Source organism: Prunus mume, linkage group LG3, assembly GCF_029339155.1.
Source record: "Prunus mume cultivar Tortuosa linkage group LG3, ASM2933915v1, whole genome shotgun sequence".
In the NCBI taxonomy this organism is placed as follows: domain Eukaryota; kingdom Viridiplantae; phylum Streptophyta; class Magnoliopsida; order Rosales; family Rosaceae; genus Prunus; species Prunus mume.
In genome coordinates this window covers 16437259-16454296 of record NC_142700.1, presented here as the reverse complement: position 1 = coordinate 16454296, position 17038 = coordinate 16437259, and the positions used below count along the sequence as shown (strand labels likewise).

Genomic DNA, 17038 nt, shown 5'->3' with positions numbered 1-17038 from the left:
AATAACAAGAAATATGAACAAAACGATTAAAATGGCCCCTGACTTCATTTACTAAAGCACCCTCCATTGACCCACTTTGCTCAGAAGTTTGAAGATTCATAATAATCTCTTTAGCATATATTTTGTTAGTACGAAATTCGTATTGGCATTTCCTAGACTTTAGTATAGGGTGAAAATTAGTTTGTGAGGAATTGTTATTGAACGCTTTGTCACTACTCTTTCAATCCCACACTTCCGAGGCATGACCTGACCATATGAGAAACTTGACAACAGGTAAATCATGACATAATCATGCATTCATTATAGGATTCCTAGTTGGAATTATTTTCACTCAAGTATTTTTATGCTAATTCTATTTTTAATAGGATTATATTTTATCTCTTGAGATTACTTTCCTAGTTGGACTCTATTTTGATTTAGATCAAAATATTATGTTTTCATTATCTTGGACTTGGAAAGGATGTTTTAATTAATATCCTATTTGGTTTCGTGTTTACATCTTGATATATATTGTTTAATTGGATAAACAATTGATTGTAGTGCAATGGAGAATATGACGAAATCATATAGGATTCTAAGACTATCAGATTGAATGCATGGCAAGATATTGTGTTGTGATTGTGGGCCTTCACGTGGATTGTGGAGAATAAGTTTTGTATAAATCTTTGTGTGCATCTCTTTAGTTTTGTAGAGTTTTCATATAGTTGGTTTGAGCATCTAAAATTCCAAGAAAGCTGCTGTGCATATATTTGAGATAAATCATCAAGTGTTCCATGTTTACTTGGTGATTTATCAAACACTTTAATCATTCATATTGCATTCATTTGCATTGATCGGTGACTCATACGGTTGAGGGCACCAAGACCGTGGTGGCGGTTTTCCTCTGGTGAGCTTGAAGCAATCGTGGCGTATTGCGTTCAACATAAGGAGTGTCGAAGATCATCCCGTGACAGAAGTTGAGTTACGAAGAAGTCGGTAAACATTATCTAGAACGTGTCTAGGATAAGTGTGTGAGTACTTCTTGTAATCATCGTTCTATAGTGGATTTGTGTTGGACTGAGGAGTCCCGTGGATTTTCCCCAGAGGTGGGGTTTTACCACGTAAAATAATTCTCTGTGTGTTCTTTTATTTTATGCCCAGCACGTTACAGGATTGATAAGCTATATCAATCCTGCTACCGAAGTTTATTTTTATTTATTTGATTAGAATCTTAAATTGGCCTATTCACCTTCCTCTAGGCATTTTGAGTCATCCTTCAGGTATTTTCATATTTCCAAAATGACATAACAATGTCCCATTTGACTTGCAATCTGTAATCCCAAAATTGTTGCATAAAGTTCAGTAGCTTTAGGAGAAAATGTGCCATGAAGACCTTTGTAGGCAGCCATCATTAAATCACCCATACTATCTCGTATTACAACCCCTAAACTTCTAAAGCCAAATAGCAAATTGACAGCACCATCAACATTTATCTTCACAAAATTACCAATATGTGGAGACCAATGCCGCACAATATTAGTTGCTGGAACATGAGAAGACATTAAATAATAGCCCGTTGATATTCCAAAACAAGCTTTCGGGTATGAGCCAAAAGACAAAGATGTGAAATATTTCGGCTAGAATATAAAAGATCATTACGAGAGCTCCATAATCCCCAACTCAGAAAAACAAAGAAGACTAGATCGTCATTAGTCAAAACCGAGGAAGCATATCGATATAACTCCTTAAAAGTACCAAGCTGTAGGGGGACAGTCAAGTCATGAATAGGTGAATGTTGCCAAACTTCCATTGACATTCGACAAAACTAGATAGCATGCACTAAAGTTTCAGGCTGTTGAGAGCAGCTAAAACATAGTGAATCAAGAACAATTTGACGATTAAAAAGGTTTACCTTACATGGATTAATATCATGTACCGCTCTCATAGAAACACTTTCAATTTATTAGGAACTCGCAGGGACCAGATGGACGACCATAACAAATCCACTGAATTATTACTTCCCATTCACAGTATAATGCCAAATTAGCCTATATGAAGAGTTTGGTACCAAAGGAATTGACAGAATAGCAGCAACCTCTTCTTTCCAGAAGACTGCAGAAAGTAAGTCTAAATTCTGCTAGCCAACTGAATCTATTAAGAAGTGAACAGTAGCATCATCCTCAAAAAATGGAGGCGAAGAAGGCCGAAAAGAGGACGGCAGAGGCAACCAAGGGTCTCAATTAATTTTAATTGATAAACCATCTCTTACTCTCCAACGAAGACCAGCAGCCAACAATTCCCAACCCCAAATTAAAGATCTCCAAATAATTGAAGGAGAATTCCCCAATGGAGCATTCAAAAAATCACCATTAGGAAAATACCTTCCACGATACACCTGCCCCACAAAAGAATTTGCGTTGATGAGAAGCCTCCAACCTTAACAAAGCCTTATTAATTGTTCAAAATCTCTAAAGCCCAAGCCACCAACTTTTTTGGCTTACATAAGAGCATCTCCACCCACAAGGGCTAAGTTTAAAGGCAAGAAGGCTGCCACTATTCACTTGAATAGTGTCAGCCTTTGCATTAATGTGTTCCACCCACAGGACAAAGTCTAAAGGCAATTACTATTCATTATACTTTATTTCTTATTTTTTTATACTTTAAACCATTAATTTTGATAATCTTTTGTAATTAAATTTTCGGATAAGATTTTCACCCTCTAAAATTGTGCCACGTGTCCTATGTTAGATACGATTTTCAGATATTAAAAAAATTATAATATCAGATTTCAGATAAAATTTTCACCCTCTAAAATTGTGCCACGTGTCCAATGTCAGATAAGATTTTCAGATATTTTAAAAAATTATAATCTCATATTTCAGATAAGATTTTCACCCTCTACAATTGTGCCGCGTGTCAAATGTCAGATAAGATTTTCAGATATTTAAAAAAATTATAATCTCAGATTTTAGATAAGATTTTCATCCTCTAAAATTGTGCCACGTGTCATCTCTATCTTCTAAATCCCTCTATAAAACTACACCATCAACTCATACCTCTCACACCATCTCTTAGCTATTCCTTCATTTCTCAGATTTTAGAAAACACATTCTACTCTCAATGTCAAACTTGTCGAGGGTGTTGGAGAGGCAACAGAAACAAAGGGAAGAAATCCGGCGTAGACGTGCTCAAGAAGATCGGGCGCTAATGAAGAAGAGGAACAACTGCTTGCAGTAGCGGTGTGTATGATGGATCAATCAAGGCAACACCGTCGTCGTCGTGCCCCGAATGTGGACAGACGTAGGGAGTCTCGGGGTAAGAATCTCATGGAGGATTATTTTATCCCAAATTCGTTATATCCTGCTTCTAAGTTTCGAGAAAGATATAGAATGCAGCCACATTTGTTCCAAAAAATCATGCATGATATTTATAATTACGACACATACTTCATTCAAAAGCATGATGTTGTTGGAGCTTTGGGTCTTATCCCGGAGCAAAAACTTACAGCTACTTTGCGGATGCTTACTTATGGGGCATCTGCAGAGCAGGTGGATGAGATTGCAAGGATGGGAAAATCTACTGTCCTAGAGTGCTTGATGAGATTATGTGATGCAGTGGAAAATTTGTACACGAGGAGTACCTTCGCAAACCCACGCCAAGAGACCTGCAACGGCTTCTACAAAAAGGCGAGGCTCGAGGTTTCCCAGGAATGATTGGAAGCATCGATTGCATGCACTGGCAATGGAAGAACTATCCTACTGCTTGGCAAGGGGAGTACGGGAATCGGAAGGGCCAAAAAAGTATAATTTTGGAGGCCGTAGCTTCATTCGATTGTTGGGTTTGGCATGCCTTCTTCGGGGTTGCCGGATCTCAGAATGACCTCAATGTCCTTTGTCAATCCCCAGTGTTCGACGAGGTATTGCGAGGTCATTCCCCCCAGTCAAGTACCAAATCAACAATATCGTTTACTCTAGTGCGTACTACCTTGCCGACGGAATTTATCCTAGGTGGACGACATTTGTGAAAACAATTCCGAATCCCCAATCCGAGAAGGAAAGAAACTTTGCTTCCTTTCAAGAAGGTTACAGGAAAGACGTGGAGAGGTGTTTCGGTATCTTGCAAGCTCGTTGGGCAATTATTAGAGGTGCTGCTCGAATGCTAGATGAGGAGGTGCTGCGGAGTATTATGGTGACTTGCATCATCCTTCACAACATGATTGTGGAGGATGAGTATGACTATGATGCTCAAGAGGTGTTTGAACCCGATCCAATGAACACATAGTTGACAAGAATATATGAAAGGCCGATTGGACCAAATGGACTACCACTGGAGCCCGAACCCTTACTTCGGGAGGGTCAATTCAAAAACCCCATGATTGATCGGTATCAAGAAATGCAATCTTCATATGTTCACGAGATACGTCAAGGTGACTTGGTCGAGCACTTGTGGGAGATGAAAGGCAATCACAATGGATGAAGTCAAGATTAGTGCTTTGTTTGGAATTATGCTTTGTTTTTAATTATACTTTATTTTGTGTGTGGTTTTTTTTTGGAATTATGCTTTTTATTATTATGCTTTTATGTGTGGTTTGTTTTGTGTGTTGTTTGCAATAAATGCAGGTTTTTTTTAATTAATATTTGTTTTGATGCTCAAATATTTTTAATAAATAGTCATTTTATTTAATGCTTTTTTTATTGAATAAAAAGGAAACAATACAACAAATTAAAGGATAATACAACAATACAACATATGACAAAGGTGTTTCAATACAACCTAATGGTTTTCATCATTTAACCAATCCATATTGCTAGGTCCGTCGTCATGGAAAAGTTTTTTTCTCATCACATCTCTTTGTCGTAGCTTCCAATAGGCCTTTGTTTCGGGAGATATATGGCTCGTATCCATGGCCATGATTTTCATCTCTCTATCCTCTATGTCTTTTCCTTGTGCCATTTGTTGTTGCAGAACAAATGCTTCCTCTCGTGCCATGTCCATTTCATCTCTTTTCAAGTCTCTCTCCATTCTTAGTGAGGTGCTCTTAGCTATTTGCTCCAATAATTGTACACATTCATTGGTCGAAGTGCCCCCTCTCTTGGCCTTTGTCGCCTTTCTCCTAATAGGTCTTGGCGGACGTGGCACAAATGGTGACTCCGTTTCCATTGGGGAGTCAAATGGAGAATCGGTTGATGTCTAATAGTGGAGTGGCGTCTCATTCATCACAACCGGCGGACCGGTGGGAATAATTTTGAATCTCGAACAATCCTTCACAATTTCCCAACAATGGAAATGCACGAAACTTTTTTTGCCTTGCCCCATGGCACCGAACCACATTTGTGCTTGTATCATCTATTAAAAATAAATAATTGGAAGTGCAAGAAACAAAAATTATTATGCAAGAAAATATAAACTATTTTGAAATGCAAAAATAAAATTGATTATGCAAGAAAATATAGACAAATTAAAGGTGCACCAAGAAAAAAAAATATGCAAGAAAAACAAATAGAATATGCAATAAAAAAAAAGTGACATTGAATTGATTAAAATGACAATTATAAATATTTTACCTCATCGGTCAAATTTTGATCGCTTTGAATGTTCGCCTTTGCTTTTGTTAAGGCATTTCTCCATTTCCCTAACTCTTTATTCAGAAGTTTCCATCTATTAGAAAACGCCATTTCGATCCGAATAGAACCCGATCTTTGACAAAATTCTCCATGAATTTTGCTCCACATGTGATGAAACTTCATCTCATTGCCCGTGATAGGGTCATGACTAATGTTCATCCAAGATTGACACAACGCAATATCTTCATTCGTTGACCACGAGCCTCCGACTTCAATAAAAGATGCCATTCGTTTTTTTATACAAATGGAAAGTAGTAGAAAAATGTGAATGGAGAGTAAAAAATATTGGAAGGAGAAGAAATTGTATGAAGATTTAGTGTGGAAAGTAAATGAAATGGTTAGGTATTTATAGAGAAAAAATACAGAATTTTTGGGTATTTTTTAAAAAATTTCAGAATTTTTCGATTTTTTTGCAATTTTTAGCCAAAAAACAAGGACCGTCAGATTTGGAAAAATCCATCGAGAGTCACTGTCGCGCCACGTGGCACACGCCCGTTGAGGCTGTCAGGTGGTGACGTCGGCGTTGGCGTCACATGACGCCGATGGAAGTCAAATTTTTTTACAATTAGCGCGTGTAATTCACGAGCCAACGGTAAAAATTTGAGTTACCGTCTTGGCGTCGGCGTGACGCCACCTGACGTCACCAAACTCGGCTTCAGCCCGAGCAAGACTGCCCTTGGGCTTCCTCGGGCTCGTGGGACCCACCATGAAACCGGGCTACGGGCTGGGGGCTGGAGCCATCTCGGGCTCTCTCTGGCAGCCTTTTACCCAATTTGGGTTGGGCCCTGGAGGTGCTCTAAAGAAGCCCATTTGAGCCAATGAATCCCATGACGATTATGAGTTTTTTCCCACCAAAACCTCGCACGCAGAGAAGAGAGTTCTTTACATAAACTTTTGGGTAATTGAAACACCCCCATTGGATAAGAAGGAATAGCTTGGATAACAGATTTAATAATAACTTATTTGCCAGCTTAAGAAAGAAGTTTTTCTTTCCACCCATTGAGACAATGCCATACACGATCTTTAACATATCGAAATAATTCATTTCTTCCCCTACTAGCCCCAAATAAAACTCATGAAAAACCACTACCGGAATGAGTAAAGAATCAGTCACTAGTTGTTGAAAGACAAAGCTGATTTCTAAAAATTAATTACATGACCTGCTACTTCCTCAAATACTTGAAAGATATTTTTCAATGTGACACACGCATCTGGAGTTTGCTCCAAAAATAATAAATTGTCATATGCATATAATAAATGTGTAATGGGGGCACAGACACCAATTAAACTTCCATTCCTCTCAGCAAAACGGAGCCAGCCAGAAAAACCTTCTGCACAAAACAAGAAAAGATAAGGGGATAATGGACAGCCCTGACGTAAACCCCGCTGTGAACTGAAGTGACCAAAATAATTTCCATGCCACAAAACCGAAAAGGAAACAGTCGAAAGACAATCCATTATTTGTCGTACCCATTCCTGTTCAAATCCCAAACGTAGCATAACAGCCTCAATATAACACCACTCCACCCTGTTGTAAGCCTTAGCCATATCCAGCTTAATGGCCAAAGCTCCCTGCTTACCATTTTTCCTCCTTTTGACAGTATACATAATTTCAAAACCCACCATGACATTGTCAAGAATATTCCTTGATGGTACAAAAACAAAAAAATACTTGCATGTCAGAGAGATAACACTATTTTGTTATCTCAATCAATTATGTTCCTCCGCATATAATAAAAAATTCCATCTGGCATAACGTAATTGAATGGGATAACAAAATATTACTTTCCAATGACATACAAATTTTTCTTATATGATATTCATGTGAGAGTTTACTCCCACTCTCTTCTCCTTCCTAACTCTAGGATAAAGGAAAATAAAAAAATAAAATCCAACTTGAATGCGATGAGACTCATCACGTGGCATATCCAACAGCTTTAATTTGATACAGAAAATGTCCTCAGTCAATGGCTTATCTTGAAATGAACAAAAACAAACTGTGGAGTTGGTATGATTGGCCACATTAGCCTTTTGACCAACTGTCTTCCACGCGCCAATATTTGGTAGTTTATGACATTTCAGGCTCAAAAAAAAAAACACCTAAAGATAAACCCAAAAGTCTTTTCTTTAAATTTTTTTGTTTCTTCTATTTGTGAGGGAAAAACTGGTGTGATTTTCCCGAGAATCTGAGTTCTCCGAGAAACCCGGTTGGAGAAAATGCACGATTTCTGCTTCACGATCCCGTACGGGTTGCTGCTGATCGGTGGAGGATTATTTGGGTACTTTAGGAAGGGGAGCACAGCTTCTTTGGCTGGAGGTGTGGGCATTGGATTGCTTCTCACTCTTGCCGGCTATTTCAGTCTCAAAGCCTTTGAGAGGAAGAAGAACTCGTACCCTGCTTTGATTCTTGAAACGGGTAGGCTTCTTTTTTTGCTTTTAGAATTTTGGTTGGTCTGGATCCCAGATGTGTTAGTGATGCTTCACTGAAATTAAAGGAAGTTAAGGTGAAAAGAAAAGCAATTAAATCGTGATCTGGGTCTTTGTTTCTTGAGATAATCCTTTGAAAAACACTAATGGATCACAAAATATGCAAGTTTTGTAGTTTGATTAATTTTATAGCATTGACTTTGCTGATATGCAGGAAATGTGACTTTTTTTCTTTTTTTGTTGAGGTTATCTGGGTCTCTGTTTCTTGAGATAGTTCTTAAAGAACATTAATGGATCACAAAATGTGTTAGCTTTGTAGTTTGATTCATTTGATAGCATTGACTTTGCTGATATGTAGGAAATGTGGATTTTTTTTCAAGGTTGTTATTTTGTTCTCTCTACTGATTTGGAAGCTGTGTGCTTCTCCATGATTGGAAGCCTCAGCTTATTTCCTGTTGAAAACTGTTTCTAGGTTTGTTAATTGAATCTTTATAGTTTGTCTGCGGATATGAGTTGCATACATCCATAACAGATTTAGGCATTTCTTCATTGAGCAATGCTGGAGACACCAAAAAAGTACTAAAGTTTTGGATCCCAACTCATATAAAAGCATTTCCTCTGTTCATATCTAGGCTTACTTTAAGTAACATTTATTCATATCTTATAACTAAAAAGTTTTATCTATTAGTGATTGCAAACTTGGTAGGGTGATTTGAAAGATGTGCTTTATGTGTAATATGCTCAGTGATTGCCTTTCAAAATTTCAAGAATTTTAAGAAGTGAAGAGATTGAGATAGAGAGAGTTTGCATTCTGTTCTTTTCTTCGTATTTTTCTTTTTTCATCCTGCCCACTGTTATGTTGATGCTCAATCTCTGATTTTTTTTTTTTTTTTGGGAACTGATTCGTGTACCTTAAAACAGTTTGTGCTGCCATACTCACATGGGTCATGGGACAGCGGTACGTGCAAACTTCTAAGTTCATGCCAGCTGGTGTTGTTGCTGGCATCAGGTAAGTTCAGTTTCATTGTGCCCTTTTATGGTTGTCTACCTCATACTACTGCATCTGAGTTTTGAGTGTCATGGTTCAGTCTGTTGGTTTATAAACATCAGAAGTACTTTATGTACCTTGTGCGTCTGGTTTTAATTTATTGCTGCATATGACTGCTTTCCTACATTGCAGCGCCTGTATTTTGTTTCCAAAAAACAAATTCAATATGATGTTTAGAATATCTTCTTTCTCCACGCTAGCTGGCTTTGGCATAGATTGAATTGAACAAATGTTATCGTTACTACTGTGCTGGTAATGAGTCTGTGCACCTAAGGCATGTACATAGTTCTTGTGGTTAGTAGATTTGGGATGGTAGGTTATGTTCCCAAAGACATGTATAACTGTAAAGTTTTTCCGTCAAAGACTGGCAGATTGTTGAGGATGGGCTATTTATAGGTCTTTAAATTTATTGACATCAATTGTTGGTAAAACTTGTCTCAGTTGAATGTTAATCCAAATACATATCATATTTTCTTGACAATCTTGAATCATGTGTCCCCACCCACTGAATGACGGAAGCTTTCCTGAATGATAGAACAAGGTTAATCTGTTCTATTGAAACCTATTTTCTGAACTTTAGTTGAAAGGAGTTTCAGATGCAATATATGCTGTAGCACCTTACAATCAGTGCCATGGGAAATCATACTTGCATGACTTCATCTTGATTCACATCATAATTCAGAAGTTTGGATTCAGCCCGCCCTACGTATCTGTTTTCTTGTGTTTACATCTAATTATCTTTGCAGAATAGAACGGGTATACCGTATACATCTATGGTCTCTAAAAGAGGTAGGATAGGAAATGAGAGTTGGAGTAGAATCTATATCTCCCTCCTGTTATATGGTTAAACTTAAACAGGAACGGAAAGGGGTCTTTCTGTTTTTTGTTTGGTTTTGCAGGAAGGCAGGCAATTCACATATGTTAAATTATAAAGTTATTTGGTTAGCGTATTGTAGTAATTGCACAGTGTTTCTGTTGTTGTCCCTAATTGTAGAGTATACCTATGATTAAAAGCTTTCAATTGGAACTTCTCAGTTATATATGTTTATAGGTTGTCCTTAATATGACTTATATCTGAACTTTCTGAAGCTAAAACCACTTCATTTGTTGCAGTGCCCTCATGACTGGATTTTATCTGTACAAAATTGCAACTGGAGGGAACCATATTCCAGCCAAGACCAAGTGATGGTGTTTGAGGACTTATTTCGACTACATATAAACTGACATACTAAAATCACACCGATCCAGTTGCCCATATTCAATGTTAATCCAATAGTGCTAGATACTATGTTATCAGGTTGGGTATAAAACAAGAGATGGCTTGTCTTTGAAATTTGTCGAAACCTTGTCTCTGAACTTGCATTGATCATTTACTGTACTTTTAATCGAATCAAATCAACTGGAGCTCCAGATCAACACCAGTGATGGACATGACCCTTTTGTTTTGTTTTCTTGGTGTACCAAACCAACCTTCTTGTTCACTGGTGAAGGGAAAATCCCTTGAGAGCACAAGAACAACCTCGCGCATGAATTGAATTAGAACTGCTTGTTTGAAAGCAATAATTAGATGGATGAAAAGGCTTTATTTCAATGGGGTATTCAAACGAGTCCTAATTTTTCAAGTCAAGGTTCAATCCACCCGTAGTAAGTTTTACAGAGAAGTTTGACAGACTTTCTCCTCTTTGTAGATGAGTACTGCATCCCTTTTATCTTGGCTTGGGGGCATTAATAGGGATGTGGATGGTTTCCCTTCTTGTCTCTGTGATCCTCAACTATGCCCCCTGTAACATTTTCAGTTTAGAAGATCCTAAGTTGGGGCACGTCCAGTGATCCTTACTCTGTGTCTTGGGTATGCTCAGCAAATGGTATTTTCTTGGTTGCAAATGGGATTTGATTGAACCTCATTTTATTATCAAGAATCAAACCATGCAATAGGGAAACTTAAAAAGCATACAAGTTCATGCTTATAATTTAAAGAAAAAAGAAAAAGAAAGTACACGCATATATATATATTTGTCTTACAAAGCGTGTTGCTTCTGAAATTTCTTCCTTATATAAGCTAATACATACGAAACAGAAAATGAAAAACCTCTATTGTATAATTGTCTTTGTTTTTCTTTCACCCTCAATGCTTCGCTGAATTCCGGCAGAAAATAGAGGTAAAGAAATAAAAATGTCTTAGAGATTATAAACTCTACACTTCCACGCAGACTCAATTTGGTGTCTCCGTGCTGCGTTGCAGAAAACCACGCAGCATTTGCTACTAACATTGCTGAGACGGAAAGCCGAGTGAACTTTGAAGCTGAACGGGTTGGCATCACCAAGTTTTTGCCTACTATTTCATTATAAATCACAAAAAATGAGAATACGAGGGATAATGAGTTCAAGAAATAAAACACTTGAAACTCTATTCTTTTTCCATTGCTTCCTGATGCTCCAGTATCGACGAAAGTTGCTGCAAATGTAATGCCTGCAACAACCGTTGCTATCAGGAGTCTGGATCCACGTCTTTGCTCATGTTCTTTCTCTCCTTCAATGGTATCCTTCTCGGGAACATTCCAGAAATCACGTCTGATTTGGCCATGGAAATATGGAAGACCAATGGAGCTGCTTAGGTTGTCCAGAACCCTAGGACTACTACTGCCGAAGATTTCCTGAAACATAAAGAAAGCACAATGAAATTTGTCTGAATTAAAGCTTTTTAAGCCTGGCCGCTTTCTTTGTTTTTGAAAGACTTTATTATTTCAACAGAAAACACAAGATACATAAATGTCAGCCTGAATAAGAGAATCAAGCCAAATTGGCACATCTTCCAGCCAATACAAACTGGACTCCAAATTCAAAGCATGCTGGGCTAAAGCATGCGCAAGTTTGTTTGCTTCTCCGGGGCTAAATTGAATATGCACGGTATGAAACAAACACAATTCTCTTAATTCAGGAAGGGGGATTAGAACTTGGGTGCAAGAGGTAGGCTCACAACCATGGTTAACTGGCATAACCCACGTCTACGTGAAAGAGAGAATAGAAGGAAAATAAATGTGGATATTGAAGAATTATGGAGTGAAGGAAAATAAATGTGGATAGTGAAGAATTATGGACTTTTGTTTGTCACGTTGAAAAATTTAGAGGCAAATATAACTCTAAAACCATAAACAACTTAATCTAGTTTCATTCATGAAATTAAGAAACTATAGGCTTGAAAATTTGTTATATATACCTGTTCTCCAATATTCTGGCTAAGACAAATGTCGTAGGCCTGTGGGAATTTCCCATTGGTAGCAATCTTGTCCACTCTTGGGTCGCCTGTCAACGCTCTTATAATTTCAGGATTTTTCTTGATGGCAGCCAGATGCAACGGAGTGTTTCCATCCACATCGGCTTCGTTTATTAGTACTGCAAGCTTAGGCATGTTCAGTGAATACATGATGACATTTGTTCGTCCACCTAAAACTGCAGCATGTAGAGCCGTTTGGCCATAATGATTGACCAAATCACAAATATCTGGCCGACACCGAATCATCTCTTCCATTACATCGGTGTGACCTGCATAGGCCGCGACATGGAGAGCTGACATTCCAGATTTGTCCAAGATGTAAGAAACAGAACTATCACGTTGCATCAACAGTTGAGTTGCTTCAAGGTTCCCTCCAAATGCTGCGTAATGTAAGGAAGTCCACCCAAGTGCATCATCCACCTTTTTTATTATATCCGGATATATTTCGACACCATAGTCTCCACAATACCTAGGTGCGTCATTTATACAAAAGTTAGTTACACGATTATGAGAGGAAGATATTACAAATCAAGGTCAGAACTAGGAATTTTTAATTGGTGGGCTAGTTAAAGGGTTTAAGGTAAAATCTAATGAACATTTTTTTTGTACTTACAGTTTATATAGTATTTCTAGAAAGGCTTTTTATCACAAATGGTCCCTGATGTTTGCGAAATTATCATATTTTGTCCCTAACGTTTTTTTGTGACACTAATGGTCCGTAAGATTACCCTCTACACATCAAAATGGTCCCTACCGTTAGCTTCCATCAAATTTTCTGTTAAGTTGCTGACGTGGCACGTGTGTGGAGCCCACACATCCAATAGTATAAAACCACGTGGCTTTAAATAAAATAAAATATATTTTAAATATTTTAAAACTTAAATCCATAAAAAAGAAAAAGAAAAATACATGCACCCTGCATTCTCATTTTAAAACTTAAATGAGCAACCAAAGGCTGGCCTTGTTCTTGCAAAAGATTCGGACCTTGTAAAGGAGAAAGAGAAGAAAAAAATTAGCAGCCCAAAATCTTTTAGAAGTCAGGAGCCGAGTCCTGACTTTAACATCATCCAATTTTCCAACTATTTTCAAGGGTATTTTAGTCTTTTTATTTTCAAGAGTATTTTAAAAATGGAAAAGTCATTATAAAAAAAATTATGAAAAGACCCTTGAAAATTATAAAAATTATATATCTTTTCACATTTAACTGACCATTTTTACATTTAAGCTTTATTTTTTTTAATTATAATTTTTTCCATTTTTATAATATCCTTGAATGAAAAGATTAAAATACCCTTGAAAATAGATGGAAAATTGGATGATGTTAAACTCAGGTGACAAATCATGGATTTTGAAAAATTCAGGTGGCATTTCACTTAATTTTATTTTTTTCAGGTGATAAATTGAAACTATGGTATAAGTTCAGGTGACATTTCAACAAATATCCCAAAAATCAATTGAGCATAAGGCTTGGGCAAAGAGATAAAGAACACAAGAGGGAAACGAGAGAAAGAGGGGGAGAGAGAGGAGGAGAGGTTGGCTAGTGGTGAAGAGGGATTTTGAAAATTGGATGATGTTAAACTCAGGTGACAAATCATGGATTTTGAAAAATTCAGTGGCATTTCTGTTTGGGCCAAAATTGACACATCCAAACAAGGCCCATCGTAACAAACAAAGTGAGTTGGGCCTCACAGCCCAACATAATAGGAAGAGGAGTCAGACTGAAGAGGGAACAATCCCACATGGCACCTGGGATAAAAGTCAGAATGGCGAAGTCGTGAGGATGAAAAGTCGAAAGGCACCTCTGAAATGAAAAAGTCAGCAATAACAACGCCATAGAAGAAGTGATGAAGGGTTCGTGACATCAAGAAGAACTGAAGATTAAGTCCCCCTTATATATGTATATACAAAGATTTTTCTGTCTTTCAGAGAAGGTAAATCTCCCAAGATAGATCACGAGTTACAATCTCAGAGAGGATAAGCAGAAAGCGAGGAGCTGTCCGGAAGGGCAAATGAAAAGCAGTGATCACCTATCCAAAGCCTATAAGCGAATTGAAGAAGAGGAGGAAAAGGGGAAAATATCTTTGCCGCCCAATAAAAAAACACAATCACCCTACTCCAGAGAAGAAACAGTTTTTCTATAAATACAAGGAGGAGTGGACAGGGTAGAGGACACTCAAAAAACCAGAAAATCAATCAAAAACAAAAACTCAAAATGACTTCAAAACACTGAAGCAACCAAAGCTCATTGAGCCAAGACACAAACAAACAACTCAACCAGAAGCTCACTTGAATTCCAAGTGAAAACCAGCTTTAGATTAGAATTCCCAAGGTTCGGACTTAGAAAATAAGTCATTCAAATTTCACAGTGCAGTTTCTAGCCCTGAAGTCCTCGAGAACGACCATACGCCCAAGAAGCCGCGATTCGCCCACTCAGAAGCTTCACAAAAGCCTAAAGTACATTGAAGCTCTGCCAGAATCAACCTTTGGTATCGATTTAAAGTTGAAACTTAGCAATCAGAGTTGTCAACATTCCAGTCCAGGCCGGACATTTCCGATCCATCTGGGACAGTTCCATCCGGCCGGACATTTCCAGTCCCCAGAGCCTCCCATCCAGGCAGAAATGGAGTTCCAATTGTATCTTCATCTCTCTAGCATGAGTATTTATTGTTATAGTTTTGTAAAAGGCGATTCGCTAAAATGCGATTTAAATTCCATCGATTACGCTAAAAATAGTTTAAATTCCATCGATTCTGCAAACAGTTTAAATTCCATCAACCATTTTGGCCAGAACAGCCTGTTTATACTTGAGATAAATTGTTAAAGTCCTCACCCGTCTGAGGCAAGAAAAGAACTTACTTGGGAGATATTCCTCACCCAAATTCACAATCGTTTGTTTGCAGAAATCAGTAACTTGGGGCGCAAGTTATTTACTCCAAACTAAGTCTGCTAGAATTTTTATTGCTAGCGTGGCACGCTCGCACACCAAAGAAAGCTGACTTGTCGACCAGTTTATGGTTCTCAAGGCGTGAGGAACTTTGCCCTTCCATCACGGAGTGAACGCCAAACGGGCAAACAATTTCACTTAATTTTATTTTTTTCAGGTGATAAATTGAAACTATGGTATAAGTTCAGGTGACATTTCAACAAATATCCCAAAAATCAATTGAGCATAAGGCTTGGGCAAAGAGATAAAGAACACAAGAGGGAAACGAGAGAAAGAGGGGGAGAGAGAGGAGGAGAGGTTGGCTAGTGGTGAAGAGGGATAGGCTTTCCACCGGTGTTGGGAGGTGGGTTGGGAACTTGGGCGGGCCATAGGTGGTTGTTGGGGGGTGAGTGGCTGTTTTTATTATTATTTGTTTTTAATTTTTAATTTTATTTAGACTTAAGGGTGTTTTATAGAGAAGACTTAACAATGTTAAGTTGTAGTTTGATGTGTCATATTTTAAGTCGTTAAATTATTGCAACGATCAAGATTTAATGAAATGTGAATAAATACAAACTATCTATGGGAATCCATAATTTACCTTTCCATTCTTCATCCATATAAGTTACCGCTACATGCAAAGTTGTAACACCGTTAAACCCCCTAAAAGAAGGACATATTGGACACTGGTTCACAACTGAACGAGCTACGACTGGAAAAGCCATGCCGAGTAGCCAAGAATAAGGGGGACTCCTTATTAAAATTAATCAAACAGCACAATCCAGGATCTTCAGCCATTAACAAATTCACCACCTCAACGTGACCGCATCTGATAGCAACATGCAATGCTGTATCTTCTTCAAAATTAGTCATTCGAAGTAGTTTGTTAGCTTCACCATTAGTCGGTCCTCTTTCCTCGTCAGCTCCTTCAATATGCACAAGTTTCTTTGCGTGTTCAATGAGGAGCTTTACAATTTCATCACAGCCTACTCTAGCAGCGACGTGGAGAGGTGTGTTGCCCTTCTTATTGGGAGCCCAAAACAGCAAAGATAGATCATCTAGGACATCTCTGAAGAAATGTATTTGTTTGTATTCAGCTGCAATATGAAAAATACTGTTGTGAGCTGGGGTTTTCTGATAGAGAAGATCAATTGATGCATCAGCTCTTCTGAAAAAACCAACATCACCCGATTCTGCAGCCTCATACACAGAAGGATCCATGGCTCTTGGCTCTAGCTTCCAACTTATTTTCTCTCAAGCTTTCTCAAGGAGATCGACAAGAAAACCATAATCTAATATGACTAATTTTATTCTTTTATAATTGACAAAAATGATTTTTTATATATTTTAGCAAAGCTAATTAAATGATGCGGAAAGATCCATAGGGTAATTTAATGGAAGCTACACCTTACTACTTGCCCTCATTTTTGGAAGAAGATACTCCTCTTTTCGGTTTGACACATGTGCAAAAATAATTCATCAAAAATACAAAAAGAAAAACTTCTACACACATGTCATACGATCATTGGCAGTAATGTAAGAGTTTCTACTTACAAAGGAAGGATGGATGTATTTTCCTATATATTAAGGTCCAACATACTTTATGTTATATAAAGATTATTGAAAAATAAGTGTATTGGTATTAGTAACTTAATAAATGCTAGAGCAGATGCCCCACCCATTGATAAAAAATAAAATAAAAACTTTCTCATTGTAATTATTTGCAATTGTATTCTAATAATCACTTAAAAAAATTGACAATA

The 17038-nt window shown here is 37.6% G+C and overlaps 1 protein-coding gene and 1 pseudogene across 1 annotated transcript; one reads left to right on the top strand and one right to left on the bottom strand.

Annotated features, from left to right (window-relative positions):
- Nucleotides 1-7689: 7689 nt before the first annotated feature.
- On the top strand, nt 7690-10473 carry LOC148918906 (Transmembrane proteins 14C). Its single transcript, XM_089049341.1, has 3 exons — nt 7690-8019; nt 8952-9039; nt 10192-10473. Exons 1-3 carry the CDS (start codon nt 7821-7823, stop codon nt 10262-10264), a joined length of 360 nt encoding a protein of 119 aa, XP_088905467.1. The 5' UTR covers nt 7690-7820; the 3' UTR covers nt 10265-10473.
- A 623-nt stretch (nt 10474-11096) lies between these two features.
- LOC148918905 (protein ACCELERATED CELL DEATH 6-like) lies at nt 11097-16496 on the bottom strand (annotated as a pseudogene).
- Nucleotides 16497-17038: the final 542 nt, after the last annotated feature.